The sequence below is a fragment of the Ostrinia furnacalis genome, unplaced genomic scaffold (assembly GCF_004193835.3).
Source record: "Ostrinia furnacalis isolate ACB-3 unplaced genomic scaffold, ASM419383v2 OfSCF2800, whole genome shotgun sequence".
NCBI classification, from domain to species: Eukaryota; Metazoa; Arthropoda; class Insecta; order Lepidoptera; family Crambidae; genus Ostrinia; species Ostrinia furnacalis.
In genome coordinates, this window is record NW_021133039.1 from 188,995 (window position 1) to 214,665 (window position 25,671).

Genomic DNA, 25,671 nt, shown 5'->3' on the forward strand with positions numbered 1-25,671 from the left:
CGGGCCCAACTGTAGGCCTACTAAAAGTCTGCAGTCTGTGGGGAGTCTTAAATAATTACGCCAGGGTTACCCGTTGTGAGTAAACGCGACGAAAAAATTGCCAGTGGCTTATCGATCGTTCTTTAGACTATTCTGGTAACGAACGAAAAATTACTTAGGTACTTACTTACTCACCCTTAATTGAAGCACATTATGTACGATTATTTAATTTATTTGCTTATTTTAATAGGGATATTTATAATTTTGCACACCTCAAATTAAAAGAAATATTTTTATCAAGTAAATAAGTCTGTTCTTCGAACATTTGTCACCATAATGCTAAACTGAAAGGCAATTAATTATACCCGTAAGAAGTAGGTTATCTCTAAAACATTCAAAATCATTATCTATGAGAGTTAATTCTTTTGCTGCAAGACATTTATGAATATTTATTTTCTGCGTCTGACAAACAATGAAATAGTGTGGAATGCAAATTAGCATTAATTAAATAAGGTGACCTTGTTTCACAAACAACTACCTACTGTTTAATTATTTATCGATGAGTCAATGATGGAATAAAGGAGAAAACAAAAGATGGTACGCTACCCGTCTACTTACTCATACTTGTACGAAAAGGTAGGTGACCTTAATGATGCAGGTTGCAGAAATTTTGTTTTGAAGCTTTGAACAGCCAACTGTATCATATTATTATTTGTTAATTTAATCTGTACTTCAAAACAATTTTGTGACCTAATTTGATACTAATTTTATTGGTAGTAAGATATAGGTAAGTTTTAGTTCGATGCAGTATAGTTAAGTTTTTAAGTACCTACCTTGTACCTAGTAATAAGTACATTATTACATTTTCATCAAAATAGCGCACAAGCGGCTTTTTACTTTTTTTTTCTGTCTTGACTGAAAGAAGTCATAAAAGTAATTTATTTGCTTAAAATAGGCTTTTAAGAAGCACTTTTACACGTCCAAGTATTACTTTATCACTACCGAATAAACCTATTGTATAACAGTTATTTTTTGTACGAAAAAAGAAATGAAATTAAAATTAAATTCAACATAAAATACCTACCTACCAATGTTTTTCTATTCAGATAACCTTCGCTTCTCTTTCTGAAATATTTAAAGCAAACTATCTTTGAATGAGTCGTGTCCATCATAAATAGTTGTGACAACATTGTGAATTTAATATAGTCTTGTTTACACAAGTGTCCCCGCTTGTATGGCCTAAAGTTTACACACTGGCATGAAAACTTGGAAAACGTAACACATAACTTTAGTTTGCTGTGACAAATATAGATTTAAATTGATTGTAGGTAATGGTATAATATTAATGTTTTGGGTAAAATAATAGGTACATAATATGGTCTTTGATAATAATTATAATAAATCAAGAATTTTAAAATTTTAATTGTGTTATAGTGTTTCAGACCTTTGGTGAAACCTTTGGTGAAGTCTTTCGTAAGAAAACATTTAATTTTGATAAGCGTTAAAGTGTGTTTTAATTAAAAAAAAAAAGTGTGATTTTGTTTAAGTTGACTGTTTGTTAAAGTTAGACAGCGTTGTTATATTTTGTGGGATGTTTTTTTTCTTTTAGTGGCAATACTTACACACCAAACTAAACTATTATTTGAACGTTTGTTTATTTGCGTCATTTGACGAGAATCGATACAATTTTAATCGAATGAAATAAATTTATAATTTATTATAAATCATAAATACAGCAATTCCTAGAGATACCTAGCATAACATTGTTTATTCAATAATATTAATGGCTGCACAAATATTATAGATGTAAATCAAAACCGTGTGCTAATGCAAAGTTAAACAATTTGATCAATAAAAAATCGATTATTGCATCAGTGACGTGACCGTGACAGTTCCAGTGGTTCCAGCCAGTTAAACGTTGAAATAAAAATTCATTTTTTGTCTCTCAAATTCGTTTGGTTGTTTTCTTGTCAAACAGCAAATAACAATTAATTTGGCTATTTCAACCGTAAATGTGTGAATATGTGACGCTACTATAATTAAAAATATCTACGTCTAATAACTACTGATCAATCCGGCGGCAAAGATGTCGGATTTGGACATAATGGAGATTACAGATTCTGACACAACCTGTGGTATTTGTTACGCCGAGTTCTTAGAGCCTGAGGACCTCGCAGTCCATATATCGCAAGTGCACAGCGAGAGCGCTCAATGTACACTCGTATCATGCCATTTTTGTACCGAACGCCTGTCAGATCTGGCCGAATACGCCTTACATATCCGAGACCACCATTTGCCCAATTTGAGGTGTTGTAAGTTCTGTAACCGAGTGTTTCAGGATGCCGATAAGTTCAGGAAGCACGAAAGCAAGCATTACACTTATGTACCAAAGTCTATGTACTCCTGTTCCCAGTGTAGGAAGCTTTTTAATAATACTATGGAGCTGGAGTTGCATGAAAGAAAAGACCATGCTAATGCAGAAGGCGTGTTGCTACACGATTGCTTGCCTTTACTATCCTCTCTCCTCAATATTAAAGCACTAAAATTCCTTCAATCTATAGACGATGAGGTCATCTACACCTGTGTCAACTGCACCCTTACCACGGACAACGTGAATTGCTATTTACAACATCTAAAAGCAAAGAACTGTCGGTCCCCAGTGTGCGATCGCTGTTCTTCTGTGTACCGAAACAGGAAAAACTTGACAAAACATTTAACAACTCACAAAGGTTGCTATCACAATGGACAGCCGAAGTATAAACAGTGCACGGAATGCTGCAAAATGTTCGAAATCAAGATGTGGAGTCGCCACACTAAGTTTTGTAGACCGATTAAATGCAGAACCTGCAATATTATTTACAGCACTATGAATGAACTAGCTGATCACCAGAGCAAATATCATCCGTTGACCGTTGTTCTGGAAGCGTGCAAGTACTGCCACAAAGAGTTTGCCGGAGTTAAAGCAATGGAAAAACACATGGAACGAGCTCACCAACGGGAGTTACATCTATACAAATACAAATGCGTTCACTGCGATGCAATTTTCAAACATCCACAAAAGCTGTTCGCTCATTTCAGCTCTACTCACAAAGATATAGAGCCATACACATGCAAAATATGCGACAAAAAATTCAAATTGAGGAAACGGTTTACGATTCATATAAAATTGGACCACAAAAGCATAGGATATATTGAGTTTGACGAGAATTATCATGTGTTCTTTAGCGATAAGAAATCTGAGAAACCGTTTCGGCCAATCGCTGAGTCTTTAACACAAAATGACGACTCAGTGGCGTCAGAAGAGTCTCAAGACGCGATTTGTGAAGCTCAAAATGAAGTTAAAAAGGAAGAGACAGCTGAAGTTCCTTCGAATGCTGTCAAAGAAGCAAATGAAGATATAAATTTGAACAAGGATTTCATGAGTGCAACGGAAACTGAGGGCAATCAGACAGAAGTTGAGCAGTCGGAAGAAAAAACACAAACTAGGAAGCGAAAACGGAGAACTAACGTCAAAAATGATAAAGCAGAGTCTTCCGATGATGAACCATTGCTTGAAGTAAAAAAGCGAGTGATAAAGTTGCGTAAATCGAAGCTAACCCATGCCACGTGGAACAGAAAAAAGCAGACCGAATTGAAAGTGAATAAAAAACGATTCATCTGTAACATTTGCAAGAAGTATTGCTACACTTTCCAAAATTACCACAACCATGTTGGCACTCATTACAAAAATGTCACACTAAAATGTGTGAAGTGCTCCAAAACGTTTGACAGCAAAGAGGAATTAAACAAACACTGCTCCGAAGAACATTCAACGTCTCAACTGACAGAAACGCTGAAGAGTTTACTCGAAAAACGCAAAAAGGGCCCAAATCCTGAAGGAACGACTGCTGAAAAATTTCAGCGCACAATCAAGAATGTAGACTTCCCATCAGACACTGTCAGTGTCACTCTAAAACCTGTGAATCAGAACCAGTCGGTTAAGAACTTCCTCGAGAGTTTTACCCCGGAAGACGCCCCCAAGAATACTCCTTCCATCGAAGTAGTCACAAGCATTACAATGAAGCCCTACGTTGGGGAACGTAGAGAACCCCTGATCAAAATGACCAAGTGCAACATAACCCCAATGGATTATACAGAAAAGAAGCTCAGCATGCCCGTGCAATTCCGCCAAGTGTTCAGAGAAACTCACAAGGTGACTATCAAGCAAGTCTTCCCAGATCCAACTCCCGAACCGAGTCAAGATTACCCCGAGACTTACGATTACGAAAGCGATGACAAAAATGAGTCAATACCAGAAGTCGCACAAGAAGTAATGCTAGAAGTATCAGAGGAGGCTCCTCCAAAAACACTGTATATACCTCACAAAATCGTCCTACCGAATCTACCGAAAGAGTTCAACAAAGTCCGCATAGCTCATTTGCAACCAGAAGCACCGTATTACAAAATTGTCAAAGTAGAAGATGTGTTGAATCCTCAAAAGAAGACGAAACAGCCCAAACCCATACCGAAACCAGATATAAAACTGCCCGATGGTACTAAACTTGTAACGGTCAATCCTCTGGCTCATTTGTTACGTGGTACACCAGTGGAGAAAATTCTGGAAAATACAAAAAGCAAATACTACCAACCGAAGCCGAAAGACGTAGAAATGGCTATAGCCAAAGCCATGCTGAAGCTCGAGAATCCAAACGCGTTCTCTAAAAAGCGTAAAAAGAAATGCGATGTTGAGAAATAACTGTAATATTTAAGTACATAGTTACTATGGTCCTGGTCGCCGAGCACGTAGAATTTTGTCCAATGACCCCAAGCTACCCATCCTTATCGCTCGCGCATAATTATATTGCTGTCGCGCTCGCACACTCACTGCTGCCGCCCGTCGCACAGTCGCGACAGCAATATAATTACGTGCGAGCGATAAGGATAGGTTGCTTGGGGGCATTGGACAAAATTCTACGTGCTCGGCGACCAGACTTTACAAACTGACTTCTATGAATTAATTACTAATCAAGATCAAGTTTTATTTTAGAACAACAATAATGGTATCGCGTTTTAAACGATGATTTCCTTGATTTCGTTCAGTTGGCGCCAATGGCAATTCTAGGACCTAACAGTGGCGCCAATCGTGGCTCCAAAGTGCAAATGCGGTATTCCTACGCGGCTTCAGCACCAAATTGGCGCCAACTGGTGACCACGGACATCCTGTATTGAATATTATTTATTGTAGCTTATTTGTTTATTACTGTATTTTTTTAACTTGTTCCTATGCATCTGCTGTAAGGCCCATACATTTTGCTAGCCCTAAGCATCATAGCCTGGCTGGTTCTAAGGGCATGGTTGGCAAAATGATATTTTATCTTATTTAGGTACGTCTTTTGGCTGTGTAGTAAGTTATCAAAGTAAAAATAGTTCATGACGACACTATCTACCTACATTTTAAAATTGTAAATATAGAGTGAACTTTGCAAATTTTAGACTGTGTCTCAATAATTTACTATCAGTCAATTAATGTTTCTTTTCTCTAACGAAATGTTTTTTGTTTAACATTTAGACTATAATGTCGGCGCTGATTTGTTAGTTACCTACCAAAGTGTATAAATATTTACCTACAATATTATGTAACTTTTGTTTTAAATAAACATGAACTTCAATGAATAGATATAAATATTGTAACTCAAATACAAATTAGCTGGCATGATTGTAATCACACATGAAAGTTTTCTTTTATTTTTACCTGACTGCGTCAGAAAAAGTTGTTTTTTGTGTTATAATAACTAGGACGAATTAATTACTGAAATAAAACACTAATATATGAAACATCGTGTTTATTCATTCCTTCAATATGGCTGTACCTATCCAGATAAAAAATACGTGCATATTTACAGATGAGATTATAAAGTAATAAAAAATCTTAAAAACAATGACAAATAAATTAAAATACGTAACAGTAGACAAAATCTAACAGGTAATTGTTTTACTTTGATTTTGTGATGATACCTCCGACATACATGAAAGTAAAATCTTTAACTTTGGTAGTACTTATTTTTTGTTAAAATTCTAGATCGAAAAGGACAAAAAAAGTGGCATTTCAATTTACTCGATTAACTGTGTCCTTAGAAAACTACATTCGAGAAAAACTTGTCCTAAATATAAAAAAGCACAAAAATCGAAACAACATGATTTGCTTTCTTAAAAATGATGTTTTAATTTGACCTGAAATATCCGTCGAAAGAACGACCACGAATGAACGCGAACAGGCGAAATTACCCTATTTTTCAAAGACACCAAATATATCACGGTTTCAGGTGTTCCGATTTTTGTGACATTGGGGTAGGAATTGTAGATAAGAGATGATGTTTTATCTAAAGCCTGGTCCGTGAGCACGTAGAATTTTGTCCAATGACCCCAAGCTACCCATCCTTATCGCTCGCGCGTAATTATGTTGCTCTCGCGCTCGCACACTCACTGCGGGCGCCCGTCGCACAGTCGCGACAGCAATATAATTACGCGCGAGCGATAAGGATGGGTAGCTTGGGGTCATTGGACAAAATTATACGTGCTCACGGACCAGGCTTTAGATATAGGTCGAGTGCTTAACTGAGTCCACCTGAGGTATGGGACCGTCACGGGAGGGGTGACGATTGATTGACGTCTCAAAAACGGTCTATTCCACTTTGATCACCTGGCTTTGATGACCTAGCAGCGGTTCCCAAACTTATTTTGTCTACTGCCCACTTTGAGAATAAATTATTTTTAGCGCCCCCATTTGTAGTCGAGAGTCGAGTGCTCAGTCGGTGTCTAAGAGACCTCCTAGTAAATGACGCCTCCCAAGCCTCTACACAACGTCCTGATTTTTTTTCTGGGTCTCTTACCGCCCCCCTTTAAGCCTGCAGCGCCCACAAGAGGGCGTTATCGCCCACTTTGTGGAAGACTGACCTAGGTGATCAAAGTCCACTTCCAGCGACAATTTAGTGTCATTTGATCACCCACGGATATGGTGCTCTGGGTGATCAAAGTGGACTCCAGTGAATTTGGTCTATTCCACTTTGATGACCCAGGTGATCAAAGTCCACTTCCAGCGACAATTTAGTGTCCTTTGATCACCCACGATATGGTGCTCGGGTGATCAAAGTGGACTCCAGTGAAATTATTATTTTAGTGTCCTTTGATCACCTACATACAAATCACACCTCCTCTTATACTTAATGTACGGACAAACATTGTTTAGCTAAGTAACGAACGCTTTAAAATATTTCATGCTGTAAAAAAATTGTCTATATTAAGAAAATGTTTGTATGTACTTATAACAATTGGACATGTGACTATTCAGAGGAGGTGTGATTTGTATGTAGGTGATCAAAGGACACTAAAATAATAATTTAACTGGAGTCCACTTTGATCACCCAGAGCACCATATCCGTGGGTGATCAAAAGACACTAAATTGTCGCTGGAAGTGGACTTTGATCACCTGGGTCATCAAAGCCAGGTGATCAAAGTGGAATAGACCTCAAAAACACCCTAACCGTGATGCTTTCATACCTCAGGCTGACTGACTCAGGCGCTCGACCTAGCTATAGGTAGGATAATTTAAAAGGAAAATTGTAATTTGGAGGTGTTTTAATAAATCCAAAGTAATCAACAGCATCGTACTATATTTGTGCAAATCAAGTAAAGTAAGAGGAAAAATTATAATTAACAAAAATACTTAGTGTAAGTACAAATTAACGATCACAATAAATTTTAGATGTGTATTACAAAACCAAGCTCAAATATCGTTTCAAGTAATATACTATGCCCGTTTTCATCATCAATCCCTACTTTTTAAGTGACCCCTATGGTAACACATATCAGGATTTTTGTTGTAGGAAAATTAAGGATTGATGGTGAAAACGGGCATAAGTCGTTTTGAGCGTTGTTTTGTAATACAGCTCTTTAATTTCAAATAACATGAGCTGGGGCTCGATTTTGAGGTTTCATAGCACATCAGGCTATATTTGTTGCAATATAGCACTTATTATAGTTCTTGCAACTCACGAAGACCAGTGAGCTTTACTTGTGTGTGTACGTGTACATGCACAAAACGATAGTGTAATGTCTTTTTTCATAACAAGGCAGGTATTTGACCACAATCGCACCTGATATTAAGTGGGATGCAGTCTAGGTACATATCTGCCCTGGAAGTGCCTATTCACACTCGCCTTGAAAAGGTCTATCAAAACCACACATGTAAAGCTCACTCGCCTTCGTGAATTGCAACAACTAAAGCCCGGTCCGTGAGCACGTAGAATTTTGTCCATTGACCCCAAGCTACCCATCCTTATCGCTCGCGCGTAATTATATTGCTGTCGCGACTGTGCGACGGGCGCCCGCAGTGAGTGTGCGAGCGCTACAGCAACATAATTCATTCAACATGGTCATTGGACAACATTCTACGTGCTCACGGACCAGGCTTTAATACCAGTATACCACTAAATAATGTCTTTTAGCTTAATATGCTAGGTATCACTCAGAATCGAGCCCTGATAGTCGCTATTATTAAACAATTTGTCAAGTTGACTATTTACTTAAATTATTTACAAGTAAAGGTCATCATAGCAGACTTATCAACTCTGAAAGGGATCAATACCGTATCTGCTTTTCGCGAGCTGTCATCGTCTGTCAAGCGCGAGGCGAGGCGTTTACGTGAAGGTGCGGATAAGTGCGTTGGAGTTTCATACAAAGAATACTGTTCGCGTCGAGTTGACGCGGTTACGATCCGTTTCCGGGTTGATAAGTGTGCTTCGTCCTTAAATCAACTTTTATTAACACTGTTACAATTATAACAATTTTAAAGGAAATCTTTGTTAGCAACATAATTATGTATTAAACAATGTATGAATAGGTGGACGCGAACTGGCGAAATGACCCTATTTTTTTACAAAAGGATCTATGACATTTAGGGTTGCCTTAATTAAGGAATTAGCGCAAGGGAAACCCTCCATTTCATTGTAGCCATGCTGTAGTTTAACATTTTGAGGTAATATGTTACGTTATTAAAGAATAATATAATGTATTATAAGATTTAGCACATAACTGAGTCAGTGCCTGAGGTATTTATCAGAGTAAATACAAATAAGTAGGTCATCTTCATAGAAACGCACCGGTTTGTATGTGAGCGCGCCAACACGTATGCGGCGCGCACGCACACACTGACAAAATTTAGCGGGGATTAGCGGGGAGTCAGTCGTGTTTGCGCCGAATTTTGTCTCTTATGTGCTCTGTCACATCATAAATGCAAAGTAAATACAAATAAGTAGTTAGGTCATCTTCATAGAAACGCACCGAGCGCGGTTTGTATGAAATAAAATTTGGGGCAACTCACCGCTAATCAACGCTAAATTTTGTCAGTGTGTGCGTGCGCGCCGCACGGTGGTCCCGATTTAATAAAACATGGACATTGATGCTAATAGCACGAAATTTTTTTTGATGGTTACTGCTATGATAACTAATAAGGCAAAAAAATATTACAATCCTACGACGTCTATTTCGTAGTAAAAAAAATTATATACATATTTTTTGTATGGAAGAAATTACGTTTCTGTAAATTTTTCGAAATTCTTAAACGATGTCAAGATGCCGATCACACATGTTATAAAACAAGTGATTCTGAGTATTTCATGCGAAGATACTTGTCACTTATCTCTGCGTACTTTTGAGTTATCGAGGGTTGAAAAATCGATTTTTTTATATTAAATATTTCCACGAAAAATTGCCAAAATTACAATATGGTGTATAAGGGACACCTTTGATGACACATAACAACGACTCGCACTCGCGCGCGCTCGTATGCATCAGCTTTTAATAAAATAAAATAAAAAATTAACGGAAATGCTTAATACAACGTTGTATGTATAGGTCCGCTGGCCGTCAAAAAGTAGCTTATACGAGAGGTTGCCCAATTTACAATATGTCCATCATTGATAACTCACACAAATATCATCTCTCTCTGAAGGATAACAAGTTTTTTTGGTTTCCAGAAGCTCTTGATAGGATGGAAGCCCATAAATACTCTCTGAAGCGAGAATGAATCTCAAATTGCGATATTGCCATTTTGACAAATTACATGATGTAACTAGCGCTAACGTTTATCTTCAGGTAGACACAGTTTTAAGTTAAAAGATTGTCTACTATTTCACACTGTTCTTCGTTTTGGAACAGTTCTTTGATTATAGGTAGTCGCTAATTTCGTTTTGTTAGACTCTTTCAGTTTAGCACATAAAGCGTAAACTAATTCCTCCTCAGAATGATCTAAAAGTGTTAGAGAGCGCCTCTTCTTCTGCAGAAGAAGAATTTTGCATAAATCTTCAAAAGGTTTTTTATTTATACCAGAAGTCGATGGTTGCACATCTACTTCCGCAGTCTCATCAACTGGAGCGTCTTCCTCGGTGTTAACGTTGTCTATGCGTTGTGTTAACTCGGTAAAAAACATTGTTTAAATCTATATTTTTACAATTCGGCCAGACAATTTCAGAGTCTAGCCAATGCGAATTCTGGTGCAAAAATGTCTTTTGGGCTCTGCTGGAAGCAGACCATATCTTCTTTGATATATTTCTTGTAAAATTACGACTTAATGATTTGATAATTACTCAAATCTTCGGAAGACAATTCAATGCCAATACGTTCGTCATTTTAGTCTGAAATGGTCTGGCCGAAATGTAAAAATATAGATTTAAAAAATGTTTTTTACCGAGTTAACACAACGCATAGACAACGTTAACACCGAGGAAGACGCTCCAGTTGATGAGACTGCGGAAGTAGATGTGCAACCATCGACTTCTGGTATAAATAAAAAACCTTTTGAAGATTTATGCAAAATTCTTCTTCTGCAGAAGAAGAGGCGCTCTCTAACACTTTTAGATCATTCTGAGGAGGAATTAGTTTACGCTTTATGTGCTAAACTGAAAGAGTCTAACAAAACGAAATTAGCGACTACCTATAATCAAAGAACTGTTCCAAAACGAAGAACAGTGTGAAATAGTAGACAATCTTTTAACTTAAAACTGTGTCTACCTGAAGATAAACGTTAGCGCTAGTTACATCATGTAATTTGTCAAAATGGCAATATCGCAATTTGAGATTCATTCTCGCTTCAGAGAGTATTTATGGGCTTCCATCCTATCAAGAGCTTCTGGAAACAAAAAAAACTTGTTATCCTTCAGAGAGAGACGATATTTGTGTGAGTTATCAATGATGGACATATTGTAAATTGGGCAACCTCTCGTATAAGCTACTTTTTGACGGCCAGCGGACCTATACATACAACGTTGTATTAAGTATTTCCCTTAATTTTTTTTTTTATTTTATTAAAAGCTGATGCATACGAGCGCGCGCGAGTGCGAGTCGTTGTTATGTGTCATCAAAGGTGTCCCTTATACACCATATTGTAATTTTGGCAATTTTTCGTGGAAATATTTAATATAAAAAAATCGATTTTTCAACCCTCGATAACTCAAAAGTACGCAGAGATAAGTGACAAGTATCTTCGCATGAAATACTCAGAATCACTTGTTTTATAACATGTGTGATCGGCATCTTGACATCGTTAAAGAATTTCGAAAAATTGACAGAAACGTAATTTCTTCCATACAAAAAATATGTATATATTTTTTTTTACTACGAAATAGACGTCGTAGGATTGTAATATTTTTTTGCCTTATTAGTTATCATAGCAGTAACCATCAAAAAAAATTTCGTGCCTCTAGCATCAATGTCCATGTTTTATTAAATCGGGACCACTGTGCGCCGCATACGTGTTGGCGCGCTCACATACACCGCGCTCGGTGCGTTTCTATGAAGATGACCTACTCATTTGTATTTATTCTGCATTTATGATGTGACAGAGCATACAAATATGAAGCACAATAATGAAGTGTCGCTTACGTTCGATCTTAAAAACACCCTCCCGTACCGCTCTCACACCTCAGGCACTCAATTAAGTGCTAAAGCCCGGTCTGTGAGCGCGTAGAATTTTGTCCAATGACCCCAAGCCACCCATCCTTATCGCTCGCGCGTAATTATATTGCTGTCGCGACTGTGCGACGCGCGCCCGCAGTGAGTGTGCGAGCGCGACAGCAACATAATTACGCGCGAGCTATAAGGATGGGTAGCTTGGGGTCATTGGACAAAATTCTACGTGCTCACAGACCTGACTATAGACCTATAATTGTAATATTCCTGTCATACCTATTTGACATAATAGCGCTATTTTGATTGCCATCTCTCTTACACACATCAATCCTGGTATAAGAAAGAAAGAGAGAGTCATCACATTATATTATGCACCTTGCTCGTTGTATTAACATTGGAACCATCCTAACTTGGCTGGTTTATGTACATTCCTGTTGAAATATGATCCTTATTCTCTTGAAGTAAGGTTCCTTTTGTCACAAATAAAACACTGTGATGTAAAGTCAGCGTCAAATAGTTCATGACACCCAAAGTAGCCAAAAAGTTCGCAACACGTCTTTGTTACAATAGGGATGATGAGTGGGTAATGAAATCGAAATTCTATTTAGTCCGTCAGACAGTTAATAAAAAAAATTGGACACATACTTTTGAATTTTTTCATAATTGAATAATTACAGTTGAAATATCGCCTGACGTCACTTTTGAGTAAAAAATCTACTCAAGCGTGACGTAACGCGCCATTTCAACTCGATGTAGCACTCATTATTTAATTATGAAAGAAAATAAAAAAATATTAGTTTAATATTTTCTAATTGCATTAAATTAAATGCGATGGGCATCGCTGTGCGACAGGGTGGCACTGCTTAGTTTACTTGCTCTTTCAATGTATGTTTTATGTCACCTCTGTCTTATTTGCTTTTTTTTTATTTTACCTCTTTTGTCTTTTGTGATGTCCATGGCAATAAATATTTCTTTCTTTCTAATTATCTGTCTGACGGACAAATAATTGAAATTTTGTCATCTAGCCTATTTGAATAAGGTTGTGTTGTCAATTTTGCCCACTTTGGGTGTCACGAACTGTTTGACAGTTACTGTACGTGTTGATCAGTTACAACTTATTTCAGATGGATTTTAAAAATTTACTGTTCCAACATTTGTGTGTTTTTAACCTAAGTTTTTACAAAAAATATATACAAATCAATAATTATTGTACATTTTGACTATTAAGTTGACGTCATTGTTGCTATACGTATCTGTCATATTGACAGCTTAGTATTAGTACTGTTATATAGAATATAGATGACCCACGCTGAACTGTCCCACCAAACTCAATGACAGGGGGGCGCTACCATCGTTCAACTATATGGTTTCCAACATGACAAAAATCGGAACCAGCGATCCGGTATTGACGGTGGCGCCCCGCTGTCAATGTCATGGATAGGACAGTTCAGTATTTTGGAACTATACACTATTTAAAGACTTATGGTATATCGCTTATACAGTGTGAGTCACGTTAAAGTGTACATATGAAAATAAATGAAACTAGACCAATTTTTATCGACAAAAAAGAGGTCAAAAAATTTTTGAGATTTTTTTTTAAATTTTGTATAGAATTTTTTTTCTTCCAATACTTATTGTAAAGAAAACGTAATAACTTTTAAACTAAGCGGTATATCCTGATAAAATAAAAACATTAATAATGCTAAATAACAGGCGATACTAAAAAAATACATAAAATACACAAAAAAGGCCAACAAATAATAAAAAATGATACTTTTTGAAAAAAATCTGCTTTAAAATTCGTGTTTTTTTGGTTATTTGATAAATTTCTCCAAAAAATGCCCCTATAACCGGTGGTTTTTATTACTTTGTATTATTCTCTATCGTATTACCTTCGTAAAACCAAAAATCGCATGTCTCTATCCCTATCACAACGTTTGCAATGATCGTTTGAACTAAGCCTCTCCGGGCGCGCCATTCAACGCTTCGTTAACAACGAAACTGAAAATGGCTCTAGATTTGTAATTTTGATAAAGACAAGTTAGATTTCAAATAAAAACAAAAGATTTCGAAGTAAAATAAGCATTTTAGTTAAAATTAAAATTGTCTCTACCTGTAGCGGAGAATAATGTTGTGGCAGGCCTTTGTTCAAACGATCATAGCAAATGTTGTGATAGGGATAGAGACATGCGATTTTTGGTTTTACAAAGGTAATACGATAGAGAATAATACAAAGTAATAAAAACTACCGGTTATAGGGGCATTTTTTGGAAATATTTATCAAATAACCAAAAAAACACGAATTTAAAAGCAACTTTTTTTCAAAAAGTATCATTTTTTATTATTTGTTGGCCTTTTTTGTGTATTTTATGTATGTTTTTATTATCGCCTGTTATTTAGCATTATTACTGTTTTTATTTTATCAGGATATTCCGCTTAGTTTAAAAGTTATTACGTTTTCTTTACAATAAGTAATTGGAAGAAAAAAAATTCTATAAAAAATTAAAAAAAAATCTCAAAAATTTTTTGACCTCTTTTTTGTCGATAAAAATAGGTCTAGTTTCATCTATTTTCATATGTACACTTTAACGTGACTCACACTGTAGAATTGGGTAGTTTTCACTTGTGGCGTACAGTTTTGAACATAATTAAAGGTCATAGCAGACTTATCAACTCGGAAAGGGATCAACACCGATACGCTGTCAACCGCGAGGCGAGGCGTTTACGTTACGGTGCCGATGTGTGCGTTGCAGTATGGAGTTTCATACAAAGAATACTGACCGCCTCGAGTTGATACAGTTACGATCCCTTTCCGGGTTGATAAGTGTGCTACATCCTTAAGTCTTTAACTAGGAAATTGCCAATTAATATATTTTGGAACAAAAAGTATTAATTAGTATATTTATATCCATTGTTTGTCATCCATAGTACATACAAGCTTTGCTTAGTTTGGGACTATGGTCTGTGAGCACGTAGAATTTTGTCCAATGACCCCAAGCTACCCATCCTTTTCGCTCGCGCGTAATTATATTGCTGTCGCGACTGTGCGACGGGCTTTAGATGACGCAGCGTATTATGTCCAAAGATATTTATTTGTGCTGGTTTTCTATATTGAATCCTAATTAATACAAATCCGTCCGTCAACTGTCAAATTTCAATGTTTTACTTTTTGGTCAAAATATCTATGGTTTTCGATGTTTTTACATTCGATATTAAAGTGTAGCCGCATCAAAAATTATGCCTATTTGATTTTGATCGAAAACAGATTTTAATTTGACAGTTGAAATTCGTATTTGGACAACGATAGAATATGGGAAACCGGGCGTTAATGTACCAAAAAAAGTTTGGATACGGAAAAATGAGTTTAAAATGCAATTTTCTAGTTAAAGACCTATTACATAATTAAGTATTTTGGACCAATTTACTTGCTATATTTACTGTCATTTTAAAATCTAGCTACACTTACATATTTATGTTTTTATCAATACATAATATGGCATTATTATTATGTAAAAAATACTTAAAATCGCAAACGAAAACTAGGTTTTAATACAATCATACAATTTCTATTTCATACAAACACTTTTTTATTTATTTAAAGTGCGACGTATCGAGTTAAAAAGCATCTTAAGTACAGTCAGCTTCAAGTAGTTCGTGACACCCAAAGTAGCCAAAAAGTTCGCAATACGTCTTTGTTACAATGAGGGCTATCGTTTTAGCGCTCACCAGTTAGCGCCACTGTAGAGTAAGGTCCTGTCACTTGCTAGTAGCGAAGACAGTGGCACCAACTGGTGAGCGCGAAAGTGGTAGGAGGACTATCGTACTTGCACTCATCAAGATGGCGATACTGTAGAGTAAGGTCCTGTCAATCGCCAGGGGTGCCAACTGTTAAGTATAAAAACGATAGCCCTAATGAGGGCTATCATTATTCCTCTCTAGTCCTCCTACCACTTTAGCGCCCACCAGTTGGTGCCACTGTCTTCGCTACTAGCAAGTGACAGGACCTTACTCTACAGTGGCGCTAACTGGTGAGCGCTAAAACGATAGCCCTCACTGGAATAAGGTTGTGTTGTCAACTTTTTGGCCACTTTGGATGTCACGAACTATTTGCAGCTGACTGTATCTAGTTGTATGAATGCTATTTTTGCAAAAAAAAGTGTACAACACATAGATCTTTTTTGTTGCAACTTTGACTCTATTATAACCACATTCTATGCTATAATGGGCGCGTTTGGCAGATAATAGCTCTAAAGTCCGGTCGCCGAGCAGATAGAATTTCGTCCAACGACCCCAAGCTACCCATCCTTATCGCTCGCGCGTAATTATATTGCTGTCGCGACTGTGCGACGGGCGGCAGCAATCTTTTTAGCGGTAATTGCTGTCCGTGTCAAAAAATGTATGGGAAACGTCACTTTTGAAGTTTAGCCAATGTGTCTTCGCCAAAAAACATGCTAAAGTTTCGACATTTTGCTAACAATTTCTGACGATTTTCTAATTTTCGGCCAAACACGCCCATTGATTTGCCGTGCTATCGTAATACAACATTTTTTATTAAGTGCCTCGTTCACCATTTCTGAGTAAAATGTCATGTAGACTACTCGTTGCTTAAGCTGAGTTGCACTATTTTACTTTACCCGTAACTATAACTCTAACTGGTGTTTTTGTATGGAGTTTGACAGACTCCATTGACAAGACTTTGTAAAAAAACTCATTGATTTATGCAAGTAGGCTTTAAAAAAGCACTTTTACACGTCCCAGTATTAACCCTACCACTGCTTCAGGACAATAAATGGGCCAGTGCTGAGAAGAAGCACGGTAAAATACTTTTTTTATAAAGAAAATAATGAACCGTCCCAGCTATGACATGGTCAGGAGGGCGCTACTATAGTCTGATCTGCGAGCACGTAGAATTTTGTCCAATGACCCCAAGCTACCCATCCTTATCGCTCGCGCGTAATTATATTGCTGTCGCGACTGTGTGACGGGCGCCCGCAGTGAGTGTGCTCGCAGACCAGGCTTTATCAATACTGGATAATTAGTTCCGATTATTGTCACGTTGGACAACCATATTGCGCTGCTTCTTCACAGCACTGGCCCATTTATTGTCCCGAAGCAGTGGTAGGGTTAATACTGGGACGTGTAAAAGTGCTTTTTGGAAGACTATTTTAAAAATAAATGAGTTTTTAAGACTGACATTTACAGGAGAGCGCTACCGTCAATACTGGGTTGTTAGTTTTTGATTTTTACCACTTGACGTTTCTGAATCGTTGGATTATAGCATTGAGTTATAATGTACTACGTAGTAATATTACTTCAATGAATTATAGGTACTTTTATTTGCTAAATAGTGTTATTCAGAAAGTAACACTTAAAACTTTACTCGGAGATCGTGAAAGAGACCCTTAAAATTTTTCCAAACTTTACCTAATTCTCGATTCTGCGTTAGGCCCTAACCACCACATTGTATAGGCATATCACATAACTGAGTAGGTTTCTAAGATACGGGACTGTTCCCACCTCTCGTTCCCACCTGCAACTCCTGTGTAGCCAGGATCTACAGCTTGACCAATAACCCAACCAGTGAAGGTCAAGATTGTCCCGGGGGAAAGTTAAACTGTCATTGGACCAGCAACGAAATTAATCAGAAGAACATAGGAGGTTCGGAGGTTCCTATGATAGTGTGGGATTGAAGTGTCAGAGATGTCATGTCAAGTCTTATTCTTCTTTTGTTTAATGACACCAGAGGAACCTACTAGTTATGCACTATACCTGTAACACTAAATAGTGTTGTATATTAATAATACACCGATATCGATATTATATTAATACTTTAGAGCGCTTATAGTACGACTTGGCAGCGCTGCTTTATGTAATTCCCTACTGCCAAGTGCTAAGTCCACTGAGCTTGTTAATAGTATTGCCAGACGAAAATTTAAATGTAGTAATGGACATAAAATGGGTTTATATTTTTATACGAGACTATCAAAATTACGTAATTTAGTCCTTTTTAGATAGTATCTGGCAATACTGTTGTCAAGCATACATAAATACAGTGTTGTTGGATAACTCCAGTGTTTTACCGGCGGTCTAATTAAAAAACTGTATAAGTCCAAATTCTATTTATTGTTGCCTGCCAGTTTTTTTAACTTTTTGAGTTACACATTTTGTTAACGAGACCGACGATACAAGACTTCAATAACAGTTTTATAACAGCAGTTTCATTTGAAGTCTATGTTTATTTCTCAATTTTGACTTACAACAGATAGAGCGTCCCGTCCGTACCAGAGCGGCGATGTGACGTCAAGACCGCCTGGTGCGCAATTACCTAACTCGACCGGGTTGAATAATTATGTATATTTTATTTACTATCATATAACACATAATACTATACATACATGGCCAAAATTTCACTCTTTTCTAAGTAGTCTTTAAAAAAATCACTCAATTTTATCACTCATTTTCACTGAGACTGTTAAATATACTCGACACTTTTCATACTATGACGTCACGGGAGTCATACATACATAAACAACTAGAACTAATTTTATAATTTTATGGCTTTATTGTACATCTTGAAGTTACAAAATAAACATGGGACAAAATAAACGTACGAACGCGATAATTTCGAAGATTTAGCCCCTCGTACTAAGCTAAATATGTTTGTGTCACGAGTGAGCTCACCACAATAGTCGATCCGGGGATCGAACCCGCCTTCACCGGATCACGAGTCGGCCAGTCCGACCCCTTCACCGTTCGGCTATCGTGGCTTCATCGTGGTTTTAAGTCCTGACTACCACCATCTTAGCAAGCCTGTCGCCATAACAACAATGTAGCAGCATTGTGTTCCGGCAGTTAGAGGTAAGATAGCCAGTTCCTCTGTGGTTGAGGATTCCGGGTGAAGCATTGGTAGGGCCCAAAAGATAAGGAGACATGTAAAGTGCCCCATAAGGGCTACCTTTTCTTTTTTTTATTATTTACTATATTTTGACGTTCAAAAGTGCCACTTGTGGACTAAACTGAATAAATACTTTTGATTTTGATTGATTTTGATTTTGCTCGTTTCCACCTTCGGCCTGATCGTCACTTACCATCAGGTGAGATCACAGTTTTGGATAGGATGCCATAGCGGCACGGGAGGGGGGACAATAATCAGTGTTGCCAGTTTTTTTTTCGCCAAGTCGGGACTTTGGTACTTTTTGAGTGAAAATAGCGGGATTCTTCTGTCAGAAGCGGGACATAGTAAAAAACTTATATAATCAAAGGTTTTCAATTATTTATCTTTTTATTTGACTTAAAATTACGTTTACCTGACAATAGATAGCAAAAGTAGCCATAGAAAATGTTTTAACAAAAAAATAATATTTTAAATCAGATTTACTCTATCGTTAAATTCGTTTAGAATAAAAAAAGAAAATTCGAAATTAATAAAGTTGTATTCTTTAGAATAATATGGCGTTTCAAACAATAGTCTGGTGAAGTGTCTCTCTCCGAAAAGCGGGACCGAGCCTGTCCCGCGCGGGACATTTAAATTTGATTTAAAAATCGAGACGTCCCGCCAAAATCGGGACGTCTGGCAACGCAGGGGGACATTGACATTTACGTGACAGAGCATACAAATCTGCCCCCCTAGACAAAACGCACTTTTTAATCGAATCGAAAATCGAATCCGTCAAAACTCCATACAAAAAAGGGGCTTTTCGACCACTTTTCGACTGCTTTGCGATTATAATTTGCACGACAAAACGCACTTATTGATCGAATCGAAAATCGAATCCGTCAAAACTCCATACAAAAAAGGGGCTTTTCGACCACTTTTCGACTGGTTTGCGATTATAATTTGCACTTTGTCTAGACCCACTGAAGCACATATGAAGTTTTGCAGACGTTGACGTCACAAAAACACCCTACCATGCCGTTCGCATACCTCAGGCACTGACTCATTTACGCCCGATTCCTATATTTCAATCCTTGTCCAAATCCGGATTACAACTAAGCCACGATAGCCGAACGGTGAAGGGGTCGGACTGGCCGACTCGTGATCCGGGGAAGCGGGTTCGGTCCCCGCCGCCGCTCGACTATTGTGGTGAGCTCACTCGTGACACAAGCATATTTAGCTTAGTACGAGGGGCTAACGGGAGTATTAGTAATTTGTGAAATAACAAATTACTAATAATCTTTAAAAAAAAAAAACAAATGAAATTCAGTTTTAGATCATATTTCCAAAATGTTCGATGCATTTACACTTTAATATTGTTTAAATAGTCTTATAAGCAATATAAAAATGTAAAAACATCAAAAACCGCAGATATTTTGGCCAAAAACAGTTTAAAATTTGACAGTTGACAATCCAAATCCGTTCAAATTGGATTAAGATTGAATATAGAAATCCATATGGTGAGATGCCAGTATAAAGTTTCCCGCGTTGTGTATAAAGTGTCGAATATAATCATGTGTCTCTAACCAACCACTTACATTATGCGAGGTAAAAGTAATTCCTCATTTGACGACCTACCCTCGTCATGTTCGTACATAACTCTTGATCTCTGGAAAGAGAAAGAAATATATTTTTAACACACAAACTTCGGCCGTAGTAAGGACAATCTGTTCAGGTGGGGATTCTTGGATGGCTCAAACTTGGAGTGCAAGTGTGGTTGTGTTCCCCAGTCGACGAAGCATATGTCGTGCCCTGCGTGCCCAAACAACTGCACGCAAGAAGATTTAATGATTGCTACTGACAATGCCATATACTCTTGTGGCGGAGTTTTGGTCTGACACTGTGCAGGTTTGTTGTCGACACGATAAGAAGAAGAACACACACAAGATAAACGTGCCTACCCCAGGACGTTGGGCTATACAGGGTGGAATTTTGTAATGCCACTTCAAGGGAAAGTACTCTTAATACTGTAGATAGAAAATTTTACTCAAAGAAAACATTCCTTTATTTTTGAAAAGAAATAGAACTGCATTCAAAGATTTTCAAAAATTTGCTTGCTACACTCGGGAATCTAACCTACTAAAATCTGTTAAATATTACATCCTGTATTTTTATTGCATCGATCTTTAGGGTTAAGTATAAGGATGAAATCTCTCAAACAAACTTGATAAATCAAATGAAAGGAAAACCATGATCTTAAATTATTGTAGGTAATTATTCACAGAAAATTGTATGGTATGGTAGTGAATTTTCGAAAATCTATGAATGCAGTTCTCTTTCTTAAAAAAAATAAAGGAATGTTTTCAGTTCAGTAAAATTTTCTATCTGCTATTAGAAGTACTTTCCCTCCAGGTGGCATTATAAAATTCCAGCCTGTATGTGTAAACAGTTTACATTGCTTTGCTATGCTCTATCACAATGTTAAAGATTAGCAAAAACTCAAAAGCAGTGGACGTCATTTGGCTAAAACGAACGAACGAACGAACTAACTAACCGTATATCTCCCCAGCCGCCGTTTCCCTTCGTCAACCTCTTATTATGCTTGGCACCGCCAGACGTAGCGGTGGCGGTCACTCTTGCGGGATACATGTAGGGCTTCGCGTTCTGAACCAGTTTCTGGACCTTACTGATGACGGTTGACGCGTTGCAATTGCTCTTTTTGTGGTGGAAGCCACTGGAAATGACAATTATCTGCATTTATGCCCGTTTTCAACAACACATAACAGGAATTTTGTTTTCATAGGGGTCACTTAAAAATTAGGGATTGATGGTGAAAACGGGCATTATTCTCCACAGCTTGAAGACGACTCTCTAATGTCAGAGTATTCTTGTTTGCATTTTTTTATGAAATTGTTATGTCCTATGTGATATTTATTCCAATTAGTATAGATCGTTTCATCCACTCGGACGCGCCCCATGTTTGGTCTCGGTCGCGCGGGGTGCGGGGAGTGTGGTCCGAGCAATCCGTAAGGCATTACTGTAGTGTGCGTGTGCACTCATGGAGCATTTAGCGTGTACCGATAACACTCAAACATTCGCGGAAGAATGGTGGGGCGCGTCCGAGTGGATGAAACGATCTTTATCATCACTCTACAGCCAATAGGGGTGGAGCAGTAAAGAAAAATGTTGCAAAAACGGGACATATTATTCAAACTATTTTCACGCATACAATGTCACGAACACCACAGCTAAAGTCTGGTCACTGAGCAGATAGAATTCCGTACAATGACCCCAAGCTACCCATCCTTATCGCTCGCGCGTAATTATATTGCTGTCGCGACTGTGCGACGGGCGCCCGCAGTGAGTGTGCGAGCGCGACAGCAACATAGTTACGGGTAACTTGGGGTCATTGTACAAAATTCTATCTGCTCGGCGACTGGACTTTAGGTTTCTTCCTCACAGCTAGTTTACTATAAAACAAACGTTTTTCACTCACCATTCTCCAATATGGAACACCCTAGGCCCTTTACAAAGATACACCTTAAACTTCTCCCTTCCAGGTCTATTCTGTGAGAGATGCAGTAGAGAATAGTCCCAATTGTAGTCGTCATATGCACAGAACTGCTGCTCCAACTCCATTATGTTATTCCAGACGGTTCTGTTGAACCCGAATCCCATGTTGTGCATACTGGAATGCCAGGGGGTGATTTCGACCTGGAATTGGGAGGTTTGGGGGTGAATTACTGGTTAATTGACATTGCCGGAGTATCACTAGTTTAAAATGCGTTTTTATTCGATGCAATATCGTCAAAGACGTGACATTTAGGCCCAGAACAGACGGTGAAACGCAACTGCAACGAAATTGCAACTTTTGTGATGATTCTGATGTATGAAACTGAAACTAAAAGTTTCAAACTGGTCGCGTCATGTGTTGTCTCTCAACGGACGCTATGGCAGAAACTTAGATGCAACTCAAAAGTAACTAGCAGTTGCAGTTTCGTTGCAGTTGCGTTTCACCGTCTGTTCTGGGCCTTAGAATAACATTTTCAAAATAAGAAACTATAGTCTGGTGGCCGAGCACGTAGAATTTCGTGCAATGACCCCAAGCGCGACGGGTGGCTGCAGTGAGTGTGCGAGCGCGACAGCAACATAATTACCCGCGAGCGATAAGGATGGGTAGCTTGGGGTCATTGGACGAAATTCTACGTGCTCGGCGACCGGGCTTTAGTGCTAGCGCATTTTTTGAGTACCTAACGTTATTGCATCAATTAATTAAATTTTTTTCATACACTAATCAATATTTATACAAAATAATAGCTTTAATACAGAATATATTCTTCTACATACTACATACTTAATTATGCATTTTTTTTTACATGCAGTTTATCTAATAAATATTTTTTTACAATATTGCCAAATCTATAATATAAAAAATTCAAGTGCATTTTAATACTAGCACTACGGCTAATTCTTAAAACATTTTGGATTAAAATTTGCAGTTTTGGCAATAATGAAAACTTTCATACACCATCATATTTAAAAATCATACATAGTGACGAATTTCCCCAACGGATTTTGAACTTTTTTCCCTAAATGTAAGACTCAAGATCGATTCAGAAAATTTTTCACTAAGCAGTGTCTACAGCAAAAGAAGCCTTATGACTATTGCTTTACGGTGTATTTTGGGTAACATAAGTGGTCACTATAGTTATCAACATGCATTTTACACTTTTGTGTGAGTTGGAAGTCAAAATCAAAAGAACTTATATAGTAAACTTATAACTGACAACCTTGTTAAAAATTCACTAAATTAACGCCCGTATTGACAAACATTACTTTGAGGTCTCACAGTGAGCATGGACGCACAGGGTGACACACGAACCAATCACAGAGCTTTATTCAACGCTGTGCGTTCGATTTGCTGCTTCACTTAAGCAAGCATTGTTTGTGAATACCGGCGTAAGACTGGCCGAGGGCTGTCATATTATGCTCACTAGTTGGCGCCACTGGCGAGTGACACCTTATTCGATAGTGGCGCCAACTGGTGAGAAATAAACTAACAGTTGTTTTTGAGGAACAGAACCACCTTCTTTTTGGATTGTAAGGTTTTTATGCCGTTTAAAGTAGTTCAAATTTTCATGAATAAAATCTTACAGGTTGACATCCAACTTACACATTGAAAAAAGTAATTCAATGAATTTTACAAATATTTTTCATATTTGCCAAAACTGTTAACAATTTTAACCAAATTATCCAGACTCATTTTTAAGGCGTTTTACATGATACTCAACAGATTTTTACATGGCGTAAGGGACATTTTGTTAAAAACTAAAACTACTTTGTATCTTTCTAGCGGACTACATGATGGTAATAATGACATCAATATTACTGTCATTACTTTGGTCGGATAACTTTTATAGATAACCCACGCTGAACTGTCCCGCCAAACTCAATGACAGGGGGGCGCTACCATCGTTCAACTATATGGTTTCCAACATGGCAAAAATCTGAACCAGCGATCCGGTATTGACGGTGGCGCCCCACTGTCAATGTCATCGACAGGACAGTCCAGTATTTTGGAACTATAACTGAAGAATAAGTTTGGCACATTGACAGTTTCAGTATTGGAAATATGTCAAAATGACAAGTTTATTCTTCAGTTATAAGATATCTGATGATTAAAAAATAGACCCTTAATCTCCCAATATGACAGATAATAAAATTTATGTCATTTTTAGTGCCTCTTTCCTGTGATGCGGATTTCGGCACGCGTGCGGATCTGTTCTCTAATCTGTGGGCATGCGTATACACGCACGGTTGAGAAACATGTATGAAATACTGCGAACCATTCGCACGCGTGCCTCATCACATAAAAAAGGCACTTATAGTGTTTGGAGTTATAAGTATTTTCTATTCCTTGCAACATGTTTATCGCTTATGTTGATAGAAATTGAATGCCTTAGAGACAACTAGTCTGGTCGCCGAGCACGTAGAATTTCGTCCAATGACCCCAAGCTACCCATCCTTATCGCTCGCGCGTAATTATATTGCTGTCGCGACTGTGCGACGGTCGCCCGCAGTGAGTGTGCGAGCGCAACAGCAACATAATTACACGCGAGCGATAAGGATGGGTAGCTAGGGGTCATTGGACGAAATTCTACGTGCTCGGAGACCGGGCTTTAAACTAATTATACAAGTCAAAAGTTGCTTCCAACTTGCACTATTCTCGAGATTCGGAATGGAAGGGTTGGTAAAGGTTCATTTGTTAACGGTTTTGGCAAAAAATTAATATGGTCAGTGCATTCATTCCTCATAACATGAATATATTATACAAGGTGAACCAAAAATTAAATACCTACACCACTTTTTAATCAACGAAGAAATTGCATCTTAGGTCCATCTACTTCCGATTTCAGTGTTATGTGCTAACTTTAAGATAGCCTGTTCATATGTAGATATAAAATAAATAAAATATTCAAATGCTAGACGAAATCAGTATGGATAATGATATTATTCAATATACCTTATAATTTCTTCGGTGATTAAAAAGAGTGGTTTTCAAAATTAATCATAATAGAAAAGCATTTATATACAGCGCAAAGAAACTACTATAGTCGCATTCGCAAGCAAAACAAGCCTATATTACAATAAACATAGAGTACAATCTTGCCTGTAGACAATGTAACATTATTTGGCCACGCCCCCAAGTTTGGAACTAGAATATAGATGGCGTTATTGTATGCAGGTTGACAATTAAGTACACGTATTTGAATAAAGATGGCGCGTTACAACTACTTTTAGAACTATAGCTACTTTTATTTACTTGTATTTTGACGATAATTTAAATAAATAATGTTACAATGACTAGAGGCAT

General features: G+C 37.6%; 3 protein-coding genes across 8 annotated transcripts in view; 2 read left to right on the forward strand and 1 right to left on the reverse strand.

Annotated features, from left to right (window-relative positions):
- The window catches only part of LOC114356376 (uncharacterized protein K02A2.6-like), a 341,613-nt gene that overhangs the window by 19,597 nt on the left and 296,345 nt on the right, over positions 1-25,671 (forward strand). The window lies entirely within an intron of this gene.
- Positions 2,846-4,714, forward strand: LOC114356359 (uncharacterized). The gene has a single exon (XM_028309470.1). The coding sequence runs from the start codon at positions 2,846-2,848 to the stop codon at positions 4,712-4,714; it is 1,869 nt and encodes a 622-aa protein (XP_028165271.1).
- Positions 13,336-25,671, reverse strand: part of Mgat2 (alpha-1,6-mannosyl-glycoprotein 2-beta-N-acetylglucosaminyltransferase) — a 38,026-nt gene continuing 25,690 nt past the window's right edge. For 3 of the 6 annotated variants that reach the window (XM_028309527.1, XM_028309524.1, XM_028309526.1), the window contains 4 exons: positions 22,294-22,511; positions 21,352-21,531; positions 20,357-20,466; positions 13,337-13,389 (listed from right to left, as the gene is read on the reverse strand). In XM_028309527.1, coding sequence (XP_028165328.1) covers positions 20,397-20,466; positions 21,352-21,531; positions 22,294-22,511 — 468 coding nt within the window. In that variant the 3' untranslated portion in view covers positions 13,337-13,389; positions 20,357-20,396. Of the gene's footprint in view, positions 13,390-20,229; positions 20,467-21,351; positions 21,532-22,293; positions 22,512-25,671 lie in introns of those variants that run through there. The other 3 variants (XM_028309525.1, XM_028309522.1, XM_028309523.1) reach the window with 2 other exon arrangements.